The 14,441-nt window shown below is 42.4% G+C and overlaps 1 protein-coding gene across 2 annotated transcripts in view; it reads left to right on the top strand.

Moving 5' to 3' along the window:
• The window catches only part of YWHAG (tyrosine 3-monooxygenase/tryptophan 5-monooxygenase activation protein gamma), a 37,182-nt gene extending 26,679 nt beyond the window's left edge, over positions 1-10,503 (top strand). For both annotated transcript variants that reach the window (XM_040336861.1, XM_040336862.1), the window contains one exon: positions 7,191-10,503. In XM_040336861.1, the coding sequence (XP_040192795.1) occupies positions 7,191-7,847 (657 nt within the window). In that variant the 3' untranslated portion in view covers positions 7,848-10,503. The remainder of the gene's footprint in view (positions 1-7,190) is intronic.
• The last annotated feature ends 3,938 nt before the right edge of the window (positions 10,504-14,441 follow it).

The raw sequence follows: 14,441 nt of genomic DNA, 5'->3' as shown, positions 1-14,441 counted from the left end.
AAAAATGGGGATAACTTTACCGTTTTATTTTTTAATTAAAAAAAGTGTAATTTTTTCCCCAAAAAGTGCGCTTGTAAGACCGCTGCGCAAATACGGCGTGACCGAGTATTGCAACGATCGCCATTTTATTCTCTAGGGTGTTAGGATAAAAAATATATATAATGTTTGGGGGTTCTAAGTAGAGGGAAGAAGATGGCAGTGAAAATAGTGAAAAATGACATTAGAATTGCTGTTTAACTTGTAATGCTTAACCTGTAATACCAACGGCCACCACCAGATGGCGCCAGCTCACACAAGGAAGAGCTGGGGACTTCACAAGGCAGCGGCCTCAATTACCAGACATCACGGGCCCCCCGCGATCGAGCGGTGGGGGCCTAGTCCGCCGCGATGCTGGAGAAAAGGCGATCCGCGGACTAGGCCGAAGCCGCGGCCTCACCTAAAACATCCTGCCCGCAGCGATCCTTGGAAAAGGCCGCGGGCAGGATCGCGGCAGGCAGGATGTTTTAGGCGAGGCTTCGGCCTAGTCCGCAGAGCGCCGGTCCTATGGAACAATTTTTTTTTTTTGCCCACCTTCCAAGCCAAGTCGCCAGGACGCCATTTCTAGTCGCCCTGGCGACCGGGATTTGTCGAGCCCTGTATTAGGGCTGCAACTAACGATTATTGTCATAATCGATTAGTTGGCCGATTTTATTTCGATTAATCGGATAATAGCCTTAAAAAAAAAATGCGTTTTAAAAAAAAAAAAAAATTGGGCCAATTTGTTGTTGGGCAGATTACAAAACACAAATTGCCACAAAAACACATTACATGCTTTTCTGCAGCTTCTCCATTGAAGTATATTAAACCAAAAAAAACAATGGCACCGTTTTGTGTTTAAGTCCTTGCCCTTTCCAAATACGCAGCAGCTGAAAATAAATCATGGATGTGAACGTGTCTCATAGGAAAACATGTAAATGAACTGCAGTGTGTTTCTGCAAAAAGCACCAAAAAACGGGTGTGACCCCGGCCTGAGATGTTTAGTAACATAATGGGGTTAAAAAAACAAAGTACAAATAATCGCTACTGTACGGGGTTCATTTTTTTACTGTGGGACAGTGAAAGTAATTTCAGTAGCGATTTGCGTTTTTTGTACTATAAAGGTCTTCTTTTTTTTTTTTTTTTTTTTTTTTTTTTTTAACCGCATTATGTTACTGGCCGATTAGTTGTCGATTTAATTGATTCGTTTTTTCGGCCCTATTAAAAATATATTTTAACATTTTTAGTGCTGTAATTGTCATATCACCTGAGGTCTTGTATTACCTATGAGCCTTCTTGTAGGGTTTTAAAAATGTCTTGGCATCAACTGTATATAGGCAAAATTACAAAAAATAGAGTATTTGTATGACTGGATTATTTAATTTTATATTGCTATATACATATATTTGTATTATGCTCCTATATACTTTTTTTTTTTTTTTCTGTAACATCTGTGCTCAGCTGCCTGCCTTACCTGTATCCGTTCGGGCATTCCAGGCACCCCCTTGTATTCCCTTTTTTGAACTGCTCCTCCTACTTGTGCATGCCCTGGTATGGGCTTCCGCCCTTTTTGCCATAAGATGAGCGCGCTTGCGTGACAGCTCTAACCCAATGACATCACACGCCGGTGTTTGTGAATGCCGCTGGGTTGGGGGAGTATACAGGTGAAACTCGAAAGATTAGAATATCGTGCAAAAGTTTATTTTATTTCACTAATGCAATGTAAAAGGTGAAATAATGAGACTACCTGCAAAGCAAATTACATGCAAAACCGTGATTTGTCATAATTGTGACAATTATGGTTTTACAGCTCATCAAAACCTCAAATCCACAATCTCAGAAAATGTGAATATTACTTGCAATCAATAAAACAAGGATTGTACATAGAATAATATCGGACCTCTGAAAAGTATAAGCATGCATATGTACTCAGTACTTGGTTTGGGCCCCTTTTGCAGTAATTACTGCTTCAATGCGGCGTGGCATGGAAGCCTGTGGCACTGCTGAGGTGTTATGGAAGACCAGGATGCCTAAATGGCAGCCTTCAGCTTCTCTGTTCAGTCTTTTTGACCCCGTACTTAATAAAGCACAGTGGACCAACACCAGCAGATGACATGGCTCCCCAAATCAACATACTGTGGAAACTTCACACGACTTCAAGCATCTTGCAGTGTGTGCCTCTCCATTATTCATCCATACTCTGGGTCCTTGTTAACCAAATGAGATGCAAAGATTGCTCTCATCAGAAAAGGGGACTTTGGACCACTGAGCAACAGACCAGGTCTGTTTTTCTTTAGCCCAGGTAAGACGCTTCTGACGTTGCTTGTTTAGGAGTGCCTTGACAAGAGTAATACGACATTTGAAGCCCATGTTCAGGATCCGTCTGTGTGGTGGCCCTGGATGCCCTGACTCCAGCCTCAGTCCACTCCTTGTGAAGGTCCCCAACACTTTTGAATGACCTTTTTCCCTGACAATCATCTCCAGGCTGCGGTCATCCCTGCTGCTTGTGCACCTTTTTCTTCCACACTTTTCCCTTCCACATAACTTTATATTAATGTTCTTTGATACAGCACTTTGGGAACATCCTTCTTCTGCAAATACCCTTTTGAGGCTTTCCTGCCTTATGGAGGGTGTCAAATTGTGTTTTTTTGCACAACTGTCAAGTCAACAGTCTTTTTTCCATGATTGTGATTCCCACTGAACCAGACTGAGAGACCCTTTGCATGTGTTATGGCTTAATTGGCAGATTAGAGTGGGACACTTTGAGCCTAGAATATTGTACTTTTTCACACTATTCAAATTTTCTGAGATTGTGGATTTGGGGCTTTTATGAGCTGTAAGCCAAAATCACCACAAGTAGGACAAATCACGCTTGAACTATCTTGCTTTGCATTTAATGAGTATATCTCACATATTTGTTTAATCTTTTAATTTGCATTGGTGAAATAATTAAACTTTTGCACGATACTTACATTTTTTCGACTTTCGCCTGTATAAGCAGGCTAAGCCTGCTTGTCGGTGCAATGGACGCCGGGATTTGTGTACCCAAACTGACATATACAGTAAGTACTCACCACTTCAGTCTTGATCAGCTTTTATTCTGTGTCTAGTGATGGCATTGCACCCCCTTTTCTTTTATCTCATCTGCACTTCCTCCTCCCCGCCTCCTTTTTTTCTCTTCCTCCTCCCCGCCTCCTTTTTTTCTCTTCCTCCTCCCCGCCTCCTTTTTTCTCTTCCTCCTCCCCGCCTCCTTTTTTCTCTTCCTCCTCCCCGCCTCCTTTTTTCTCTTCCTCCTCCCCGCCTCCTTTTTTCTCTTCCTCCTCCCCGCCTCCTTTTTTCTCTTCCTCCTCCCCGCCTCCTTTTTTCTCTTCCTCCTCCCCGCCTCCTTTTTTCTCTTCCTCCTCCCCGCCTCCTTTTTTCTCTTCCTCCTCCCCGCCTCCTTTTTTCTCTTCCTCCTCCCCGCCTCCTGTCACTTCACTGCATCTTTTCCTGTTCTGCCCCTTTTCTTCTCTCCCCCATCCCCAGCCTTCACTTTAACACCTTCAAACTTCCTCCCCCCCCCCCTTTTCACTATTTTATCTCGCATTCACACCTTTCCCATTTTTCATGGCTCATTTGCATCAACTATTTTACCTTCTTTTTTTAGATATTAGTCCATTGATTTTTTACTCCCAAAATAAAAAAAAAATAAAATAGAATGTTTTACTTACCCGAAATAGCTGTTGCTATGCGGAAGTCCCGAATCTGCCTCTTCATCCTCCGCGGTGAATTATTTTCCTCCTACACTTGGTTTCTTCTTGTGAATGGGGCGTGCTGCATTCTGGGAACTGTGTGTATCCCAGAAAGCAGCCGGCCCATTCACAAAGCGCCGCGCTGCTCGCGCATGCACAGTAGGAAACGGGCAGTGAAGCCGCACGGCTTCACTGCCTGTTTCCCTTACTGTGGATGGCGGCGCCTGGAGCTGCCAGGATCGGCCTCGGCGGGGGCCGACATCACTGGCGACTAGGACAGGTAAGTGTCCTTATTAAAAGTCAGCAGCTACAGTGTTAGTAGCTGCTGACTTTTAAAATTTTTTTTTTTTTTTTTTTTTTTACCTAACCTCCGCTTTAATCTTTGTATATTTTTCTGTGTTTTTTTGGTTGGAGACCAAATTCCCGATTTCTACATTATTGATTTTCTGGATGATGGTACTACTACCCATATTCATTTCACTTTAACCGCTTCCCGACCACCGCACACACTTGTACGTTGACACAATGGCACGTCTGGGCAGAAGGATGTGTGTGTGTGTGTGTATATATATATATATATATATATGTGTGTGTGTGTGTGTGTGTGTGTGTGTATATGTGTATATATATATATATATATATATATATATATACACACACACACACACACACACACACACACACACACACACACACACACACACACACACACACACACACACACACACACACACACACACACACACACACACACACACACACACACACACACATATATATATATATATATATATATATATATATATCCCCTTTAAGGATGCGCCATTGTGCACGCGCCGCCGCAAGCTCCTTGAACCCGACCGCGGGTCCCACGGACTCTTTCGCTGCGGGGATGGAGCAGGGAAATGCTAATGTAAAGAAACATCTCCCTGGTCTGCCTAGTGACAATGACGGTGATCACCGCTTCCTGTAATCGGAAGCGGTGATGACTGTCTTGTCACACACAGCCCATCCCCCCTACAGTAAAACACTCACTAGGGTACACTTAACCAGCGCCACCTAGTGGTTAACCCCTTCACTACCGGTGTCATTTTCGCAGTAATCGGTGCATTTTTATAGCACTGATTGCTGTAAAAATGACGATGGTCCCAAAAATGTGTCAGCCATAATGTTGCAGTCACGATAATAATCGCTGATCGCCGCCATTACTAGTAAAAAAAAAAAATATATATTAATAAAAAATGCCAGAAAACGATCCCCTATCTTGTAGATGCTATAACTTTTGTGCAAACCAATCAATAAACGCGTTTATTTTTTTTGCTTGTTTTTACCAAAAATATGTAGAATGCGTATCGGCCTAAACTGAGGAAAAACGTTTTTATATATATTATTGTGTGATAGATATTAAAGTAAAAAATATTGCATTGTCGCTCTATTTTAGTTTATAGCGCAAAAAATTACAACCGCAAAGGTGATCAAATACCACCAAAAGAAAGCTCTATTTGTGTGGGGGGGGGGGGGGACAACCGCGTAATTGTCAGTTAAAGCGACGCAGTGCCGAATCGCAAATATGGCCCGTTCATTTAGCAACAAAATGACCGGGGCTTAAATGGTTAAGTATTGGTTTAGAGGCTAAATTCAATCTTCTATAGCAGGGATATGCAATTAGCGGACCTCCAGCTGTTGCAGAACTACAAGTCCCATGGGGCCTAGGAAGACTCTAACAGCCACAAGCATGACACCCAAAGGCAGAGGCATGATGGGACTTGTAGTTTTGCAACAGCTGGAGGTCCGCTAATTGCATATCCCTGTTCTATAGTGTCACATTTAGCAGTTTGTTTCTTAACCACTTTAGCCCTGGAAGTATTTACTCCCTTAATGACCAGGCCATTTTTTGCAATGCGGCACTGCACCGCTATAACTGATTGCGCAGTCGATGTGTGTTTTTTTTTGCCACATTTTGGAGCTTTCTTTTGGTGGTATTTGATCACCTCTGCAGTTTATTTTTTGCGCTATAAACAAAACGGTCTTAAAGCAGCCAGATTGTACTAGTTTCCCTAATGCATCTTCTGATATGCAACTATATTAACCACTTCAATACCAGGCACCCCCCCTTCTGCCCAAGCCAGTTTTTAGTGCTGTCACTTTTTACTAGGGTTGTCCCGGTATCGGGACCGATACCGAGTATTTGCAGGAGTACTCGTACTCCCGCAAATACCCCCGATACTAAAATAGAATACTTGTTCTCCACCCCCCCCGCCGCCGTCGCGGCAAACCGCAAAGCCGCCGTTAATCAGGGAACAGCTTTCGTTTGAATAGCTGTATCCCCGCCGCGTATAGACGCCCCCCCTTGCGCGGGATTGGACGGATGATCTGTCCAATCCCGCGCAAGGGGGAGTGTCTATACGCGGCGGGGATACAGCTATTCAAACGACAGCTGTTCCCCGCACGCTGATTAACGGTGGCACGTGCAGCATCAAGGTGTGGGGGGACATGGCTGCAATATGTGGGGGGACGTGGCTGCAATATGTGGGGGGACGTGGCTGCAATATGTGGGGGGACGTGGCTGCAATATGTGGGGGGACATGGCTGCAATATGTGGGGGGACATGGCTGCAATATGTGGGGGGACACATTTAAAAAAAGTATCGGTACTTGTACTCAGTCCTAAAAAAGTGGTATCGGGACAACCCTACTTTTTACTGCATGGTCATGCTAGGCTGTACCCAAATAATAGTTTTTTTATAATTTTGTTCCCACAAATAGAGCTTTCTTTTGGTGGCATTTGATCACCTCAGCGTTTTTGTTTAGCAAAAAAAATTTTTTTCCTTCTTTCCTTAATTTTTTTTTTTTTTTTTCTCCTTCACTGACAGGTGCTGATGAGCCAGCACTGAATGGCATCTATCTGGGCACTGACCATCATCCCTGGTGGCATGGTGGCTATCCATTGTGGGCATCCCTGGTGGTCCAGTGGGGGGCTGCACTGATGATCAGCGCAGAGACCCCCCCTGTCAAAGCTGCTGATTGGGTATCCTCTACTCTCGTCTGTCAGATGAGTGAGGTAAAGCTGATTAACGGCTCTTGTTTACACTGATCAGCCGGGATTGGACATAGCTGATCATGTGGTAAAGAGTCTCCAACAGACTTTACCGATATTGGTGTTGCAGTGTGTCAAAATGATTGCCGTGCTGCGCTCTCACCGGCTGTTATCCTGAAAGACATCCAGTCAGGGTAACTGATCAACCGTCCCATCAGTCATTCTGCTATAGGCCGGGCGGAAAGTGGTTAAATAACTTCAATCCCATTTATACTCTCCATGGAACAAAACATTTGGCCTACCACCCCGCTTTCAATTTAAAGCATGTGAACGTTAATATATTTAGTTGTCATATTTTTTCAAGATATTGGTTTACTTTTTGATATTCATATTTTTATATTTTACCAGGTGACGGAGTTGAATGACCCCCTTTCAAATGAGGAAAGGAACCTGTTGTCGGTTGCATACAAGAATGTTGTTGGAGCCCGTCGCTCTTCCTGGAGAGTAATAAGCAGTATTGAGCAGAAGACCTCTGCTGATGGCAATGAAAAGAAAATAGAAATGGTTCGTGCCTACCGTGAAAAAATTGAAAAAGAATTAGAAGCAGTATGTCAAGATGTGTTGAGCCTCTTAGATAATTTTCTCATCAAAAATTGTAGTGAAACACAGTATGAAAGCAAAGTGTTTTACTTGAAAATGAAAGGCGATTATTACCGATACTTGGCAGAAGTTGCCACTGGAGAAAAGAGAGCAGCAGTGGTTGAATCTTCAGAGAAAGCTTACAGTGAGGCTCACGAAATTAGCAAGGAACACATGCAACCTACTCATCCTATACGGCTGGGCTTGGCACTCAACTATTCTGTGTTCTACTATGAGATCCAAAATGCCCCTGAACAGGCTTGCCATCTGGCTAAGACCGCCTTTGACGATGCCATTGCAGAGCTGGATACGCTGAATGAGGACTCCTACAAGGACTCTACACTTATCATGCAACTCCTACGTGACAACCTAACACTCTGGACAAGTGATCAGCAAGATGATGATGGTGGAGAAGGGAATAATTAAAACCTCCTGATGGACTGGCAGCCGCACGCTGATGCTACTACCGCAGTCTTTATTTTTTTTCCCACAAGTGGGGGGTTGAGGGTGGGGGAGGGCAAGGAAGGGACAACCTCCCCAGGGAAGACCCTACCACCTGTCTTTGATTGCCTCTTCGACATTTTGCCAAAACACCACGAGTGGAAAGTTAGACTGGCTGTGCTAGTATGGAATGGCAGCCTAACACTGGCACATGGACTGTTCTGTAGTTAATAAAAGTGGAGCTGTTTTTATTTTAAGTTATCGCTAGACATATTTAGAAAGAGATTTAAGAATAGGAATAACTTGAATGGAATGCCTTTTTAATAGTTTTGTGGTTCCAGTAAGTTATTTTATATTTATATTTTTAGCTGTATGCACGTCTTGCCCTTCATGCTTTATTCATATTTATTTAATGTGTTGTGTACTTTGTACACTGCACCTATTATAACCTATTTTACACAGAATTCTACAGCAACCATTAATCCCTACTAACTTATTATTTACTCTGCCAGCAATAGAATAACTTAACAGTACTTAAATTGGCAATCGGTGAGATTGCTTCTTTCTGAAAAAAAAACACAAAAAAATCCAATTTAAACTATTGATGACGTTGGGTAGCTTGTGGGTTCAAAATTAAATTTGGATATACTTTAAATCTCTCTTCTATCTAGCGTGACACATACAATTTAGATGTCATAAACAGTAAAGTTTCCATAGTGGTGTGTGTTTTTTTTTTTTTTTTCTGCTAATTTATTCTTGCTCAGCCATAGCTTGGTTGATGGCTGCCCCTTCTTTGAAGAACCAAAAATTGCATCAGTTCTAAAAAAAAAAAAAAAATCTTTACTGAGTTGTAGGAATGAGTGCCTCGGGTAATATTTGGTCTTGCAATTATTGTGGGGCACAGAAAATGTAATGGAAAATTACCCCTTCTCCATCCTCCACTTTAAAAGGAAAAACACGTTTGTACAAATAGTCTGCAGTGTTTTTTGTTTTTCTGGAGTATTCTAGAGCCTTTAACTGTAGAGTTTTTTTTTTTTTTAAACGCCATAGGGTTTTTAGTTTCCTTGGCTACATTTTGACTAAAATACCAGGAAAATTGGCTGTTCAATCCAGTGGAATTGAGTATTGCACATAAATGGAATACAAATATACTGTACTTCTGTTTAAATAAAAAAAAAATCAACTTTATTCCCACAAATCCTTTTAGAAGGAATCCCCAACCATAGATGAGATGAATTGGATTAATTGTTTTAATTTTGTTAGGATTTCATTACATCATCTGCTACTGTATGTGGAAGGGTAGTTAATCTCGCATTTTACCATGCATTGTGTCTTTTGGCATGCATTAAATGGATAACTCCTGTTAGAAATCTGCTTTGTGTAATTTTCTGGTTTGATACTTGCAACCAAAGTTCTAAACGTTCTAGTTTAGAAGTATTTAAAAGGAAACTGTATAGGAAGATTTTTTTTTTTTTTTAAATTATTGCATATATATATATAATTTTTAAGCCATAGGTAACTACAGGACATGTGACAATTTTAGCTGATGCAACTTTCATTCAGACTTGATGAGTTCTGCTTACTATAGCAGTGCTAGAGTAGCGTGATTGAAGCCGTTATTTTATTCAGATGCCTAAATGAGTCTAATACGTATGGATTGGCTAATCAATTGCCAATTTACAGTTTTCCTTTCTGTCCCCTAATGTCTATCCAGTGATCAGTGTTAAATTTACTTGTCCCATGTGGAAGTAATTTACTGGAATTACATGAACTATTTTCATTTTCTTGGCTGCTATAAAACCTTAAAGATCTTAAGAGGGCTCCAATGCTAGGGATGATGAGTAGGTTCTAAGCAGCATTTTGTTTTTTATTGCACTTGCCTATTTAACAGTTTTTCCAATGAAATGACTACCGCTGCATTAATCTCAATACAATATTGTGCATGCTAGTGTTGTATTTCTATAACGTAGCTTGAAATTAAATTATACAGTAGATGTTATGTATTCCTATGGCAAGCCAACTACTCTTCAATTTCATTGCCTTTATTTTTAAGAAGCAAAAATTAATTTTCTCCATTGGAAGGCGAGGGTTAAAGGTAGACTATGTTCTACAGAGCTGTAATCTCGTATTGGTCTGTAATGGATGTTGCTATTGTGACATGCAGATATATAATTTTAATCTAAAAAGAGAAAAAAAAAAAGAAATACTACAAAAAATAATAAAAAAACAAATAAAAATGTATTAAAAATAAAAAAATTGGGTAGATGGGACATGGGAGGGATCCTAAACACCAGTTTTAGCCTAACCTCAATGTCTGGTGTTAGTCATGGTGAAATTCTAATTATTAATGTGTAGGACAATTGCTGTTTTTGAATAAGCCTATGTTTGTGCTTCTTTGTCATTGTAATGCAGTGAATTATTTAAGGTCAGATCAGTGGATTATCACTTTTGTTTCATTTTTATTTCAAACAAACTCCGTGTTTCAGTACAGATTATTATTTTTTTTCTTCTTTTTTTGCACACGGACCATTTCTAGCAGTTTTCCTCAGTGATGGAATATCATGAATGTGATTCATTATGTAACTGTCGCACATTGAGCAAATAAACTTACAGATCTGATGTGGGTGCTGCTTCAAAGTAATGTGTGGTGGTGTTTTTCTTCATTGTCCATCATGCAGTCTTTCTTTCAGACTTTCCTTTTTTGCACCCTTGTGCATTCCTCCCCAAATCTTTCACGTGCCTGTATAGTAGCTTTTTGTAGGGTTCTATGGTACCCTATAGAACATGACCGCACAATGTTGCCAGTGCACAGAAGATCTGCAGTGACGTGTAAACAAATCCAGGAGTCTAGGGTAAATGCATCTAGGGAGGAAGCTCGGTAAACCCAGTTGTACTTGGAAAGTATAGCTATCCTTTAGCCCAGGTTCACACTGGGCTGCGGGAATCAAGCCATGCGAGTTCAGCTGAACCCGCACGATTTCACTTCCGCTGGCAGTCCCAATTGCGGCCTGAAATCGTAAACTGTAGTACAGAAACTACTTTTTTAAATCGGTGCGGCATCGCACAGATTAGGACGGTGTCATTGCCGGCAAATGCTGCCGATTTGACATGACAAAACGCAGCAGCGTGATTCAGGACTTGAGCACAATTTATATTGTGCTGTAACTGAGGTTTTCGGTGTGACTTATTCACACTGCAAAGCAGCTTGGATCTGTGATGAAATGCACAATGTCTGCATTTTAATTGCAGCGCACTGTATATAATTGTTAGTCGCTATACAGCAGCTGTGTGGCAACATGTATGAAAATGTCGCTTTGTGCATGTCGGTTTCCAAAATAGCTGTGCTGTGCTGAAATGCACATCGCACCGCTCCCTCACCGTGGCTCACTGTAGCTGAAGCTGACACCTGCACACACTGAAATAGTGTGAATGGGTCCTTTTTGTTAAGGTTTTTTAAACTGCCACTCTTAAAGTGGAACTTTTTCCATAACTTGATAAAAAAAAATGTTAATGGGGAAGAAACCTACATTCCACATTAGCAATAATGCCACAAAAATATTAATTTGCCTCCCAGCATTGCTTCTGTTTCTTCTTGCCATTTTGCTGAATCCAAAAGCTGCCCCTGAGCAGAAGTAAATCCTAAAGAGGAACTAAACCCATCAGTTTAAATTTACATTTCTGGAATGCTGGGATTGCCAACTCACATTTTTCTTTTTTTTCCAACCAAACCATCAAATTGCTGGCGTCATAACTGATCACATGTGCAGCATCATGGCAGTTGCAGATCAAACAGAAGCAGCATACATAGCTGTAAAGGATCTGAGGATTTAATTTCACTTTAGTGTGGCTAGCAGATCGGCCTCTACAAACTCGGCAGTGGCTATAAATAGAGAGCAACTGAGTATGTTACTGGATTCTAAATGGGTATAGGCACTTATTTTGTTTTTTTTGTTTTACAAAGCTATAACTGCAAAAGGGACCAGCCCAAAGTGATCTAGCAGGACTTAATTTTCTGACTAAAGTTACTCTTTAAAGCGTTTGTTAACCCAAAAAAAGCATGTTAATGCAGTACTTGTGCTGTGTATTTTGGCCCCTTTTTATCATGGATTCTGAGCCATCCCCAGGGATGGTGTTACTTGAAGTGGTTGTAGACCTGTGACCCAATTAATTGTAAATTGGCTATGCACAGGGATGGACTGGCCATTGAGACTACAGGGAGTTTCCCGGTGGGCCGATGGCTCAGTGGGCCGGCTTCAGTGACAGCGGTCCGCCGCCCCCCCCACCACTCCTCTGTCTCTCCCTTCCCGCAGCGCTTACCTCCTCCCCGCAGCGCTCACCTGGGGGGGACAAAGAAGCAGGGGGTGGACCAGAGGAGCAGGGGGGATGACAGAAGAGCATGGGGGAGGGGACAGACAGCTGACTCAACAGCTATGGCCTGCAAGTTTCTCACTTCTGCCTAATCTTGTCCCATAAGCGGGGGCACCAAACTGATTCTTTGCCCCGGATGAAATAATGTATAGCTTCCACACTGGTACTGCCTATAAGGGTACCAGTACCAGCCGTTCTACTCTAATAAAGTAGAACGGCCAGTGGGTAGTGAAGGGGGAGAGGGGGCTTGGGTGGCCGGGGGGGGGGTGCGGGAGTTGTCCAGCCGCCATGGGAGAGACCTGTCAAAGTGGGCCAGTCTGGATTAAGTCCAGGGCCAAATTTTTGTCTCAGTCCAGCCCTGGCTATGCACAAATATTGCCTATGGATTTTCAAAGGTTAATCGGTTTGTTTATCTTGATGTGTAAAGATTTTATTTTTCCATAAAAGTTTGATAGTACAAGAAAGGACTATATCCTATAATAACATTGAGTGAACCTACCCTATGCAGTTTAGGAGTGGTACGACACACTCCTATGCTTTACAGCCACAGATGGTGTCCTTATCCTTTATTTAGATCTGCAGTTGATGTAGTGTTAAACATGTGATCAGTTATGAGGCCTGTCGTCTGCTTTTACACTGAAAGTGCCTGGGCGTCGGCGGTAAAATGCTGCTATTTTACCATAGTTTCCATGGGCTTTCACACTGGAGTGAATGGAGCTGCTGTTTCAGGGTGCCTCAGTGTGAAAGGGGTCTAAAGGTTTGCTGAGAATGGTCACAGTTGCCAAAGTGCTGATGTCCGCTCTCTCAACAAAGCATTAATTGAACAACTGGTAAAAATCTGAAACATGGCAAATAGGATTTTACAGTAAGTACAAAAGCTCATAAAACTTTTTTTGGTAAAATATGTTTAGCTAAATTTAAGACCCTTCCCGTATACCCATGTGCACCTAGAATGCATCTATGCAAGAATGCATAATACATAATTGTATAGGACCCCTTTTCACACTGAGGCCGCTTCTAAGCTATCAGTAAAACATGGAGTGCTTTCCATTTTATTTCAATGGAGAGGGGTGTTTGTCTCTCTCTCGAGAAACTACTTGGTGTGGAAGGGGTCTTGCAGATCTTGGGTATTCCTGACCATAGTGGATAAAAAATAAATCTAGGGCCATAATTTAGACCCCTTTCACACTGCAGCGCCACTTGTTTGTGCAGTGCCAGTGGGCCGGTTTTCTTAAGGTCACATGACAACGGGACCTTTAAAGACCAGTTTTGCGGCGATTTGGAAGTGCTGTTCATTCAGTTCAATGGGCTGGGGAGTTGAAAACTCCTGCAAGCAGCATCTTTTGGAGAGCTAAAAAGAAAAGTGCTCAGTGTTTGGCTCTATGCACACTGGAGCTGATAAATTGCAGTTTATTGGAGTTTGGGCGTTTTTTTTTTTTTTTCTCAAAGCCCATAAACTCCGCTCTGTTAGCCTATGTGGCCATGCACACATGGACGTTTTACAGCTTTAATGAGCAGATTATGGGCTTTTTCCCTGAATGCCTGAAAATTGCGTCGAGTGCCATTTTTGGCGTCAATCGCAGCTCGCCAGCGTTTAGTGTTTTTGATCCATTGGAAAAAGCGCTAAACACTATTGCAAAAGTACCTTGTACCCATGTTGATGGACAAAGGCCTCTTCCCAACAGCTCTGGCTGGTGGTTGTTTGGGTCTGTGGGCTGGGAGCTTATCAGAATCTGGGGGCTCCTAGATCCCGGACCCCCTACTCACCCTATGTGAATGAGTACGGGGCATGTTGTACCTCCTACCCATTCACCCAAAAAAGTGTCAAGAATGAAAATGCTACATACATTTTTAAAGTAATTTATTAAGGCAGCTCCAGCATCTCTTCTGCTTTCTACTCCCTCTGCCGATGTCTTCTTCCTCTGGTTCTTCTCTTTCCTCCACTGATGTCTTCTCCCCCTCTCTGGTTCTTCTGCCTCTGCTAGGTCTCCTCTCTGATGTCTCGACGTGCTCTCCCAGTGTAATGCTAGGGCCGCCGTGTGCTATTGCCTATATAGACATGGAGTTGGGACCACCTGGTGACATCATTTGGAGGCCCTGCCCCCTTGTGTTGTCACCACTCCATCATGCATTGGGCAGTGATGTCACAAGGGGGTCTCTGGGATCTGTTAAGGGGGGGCGGCCCTTCCAGATTCCAATGAGCTCTCCGAC

Source organism: Rana temporaria, chromosome 2, assembly GCF_905171775.1.
Source record: "Rana temporaria chromosome 2, aRanTem1.1, whole genome shotgun sequence".
Lineage (NCBI taxonomy): Eukaryota > Metazoa > Chordata > Amphibia > Anura > Ranidae > Rana > Rana temporaria.
The sequence above is the reverse complement of the archived record's forward strand: the minus strand, read 5'-3'. Positions and strand labels throughout refer to the sequence as shown.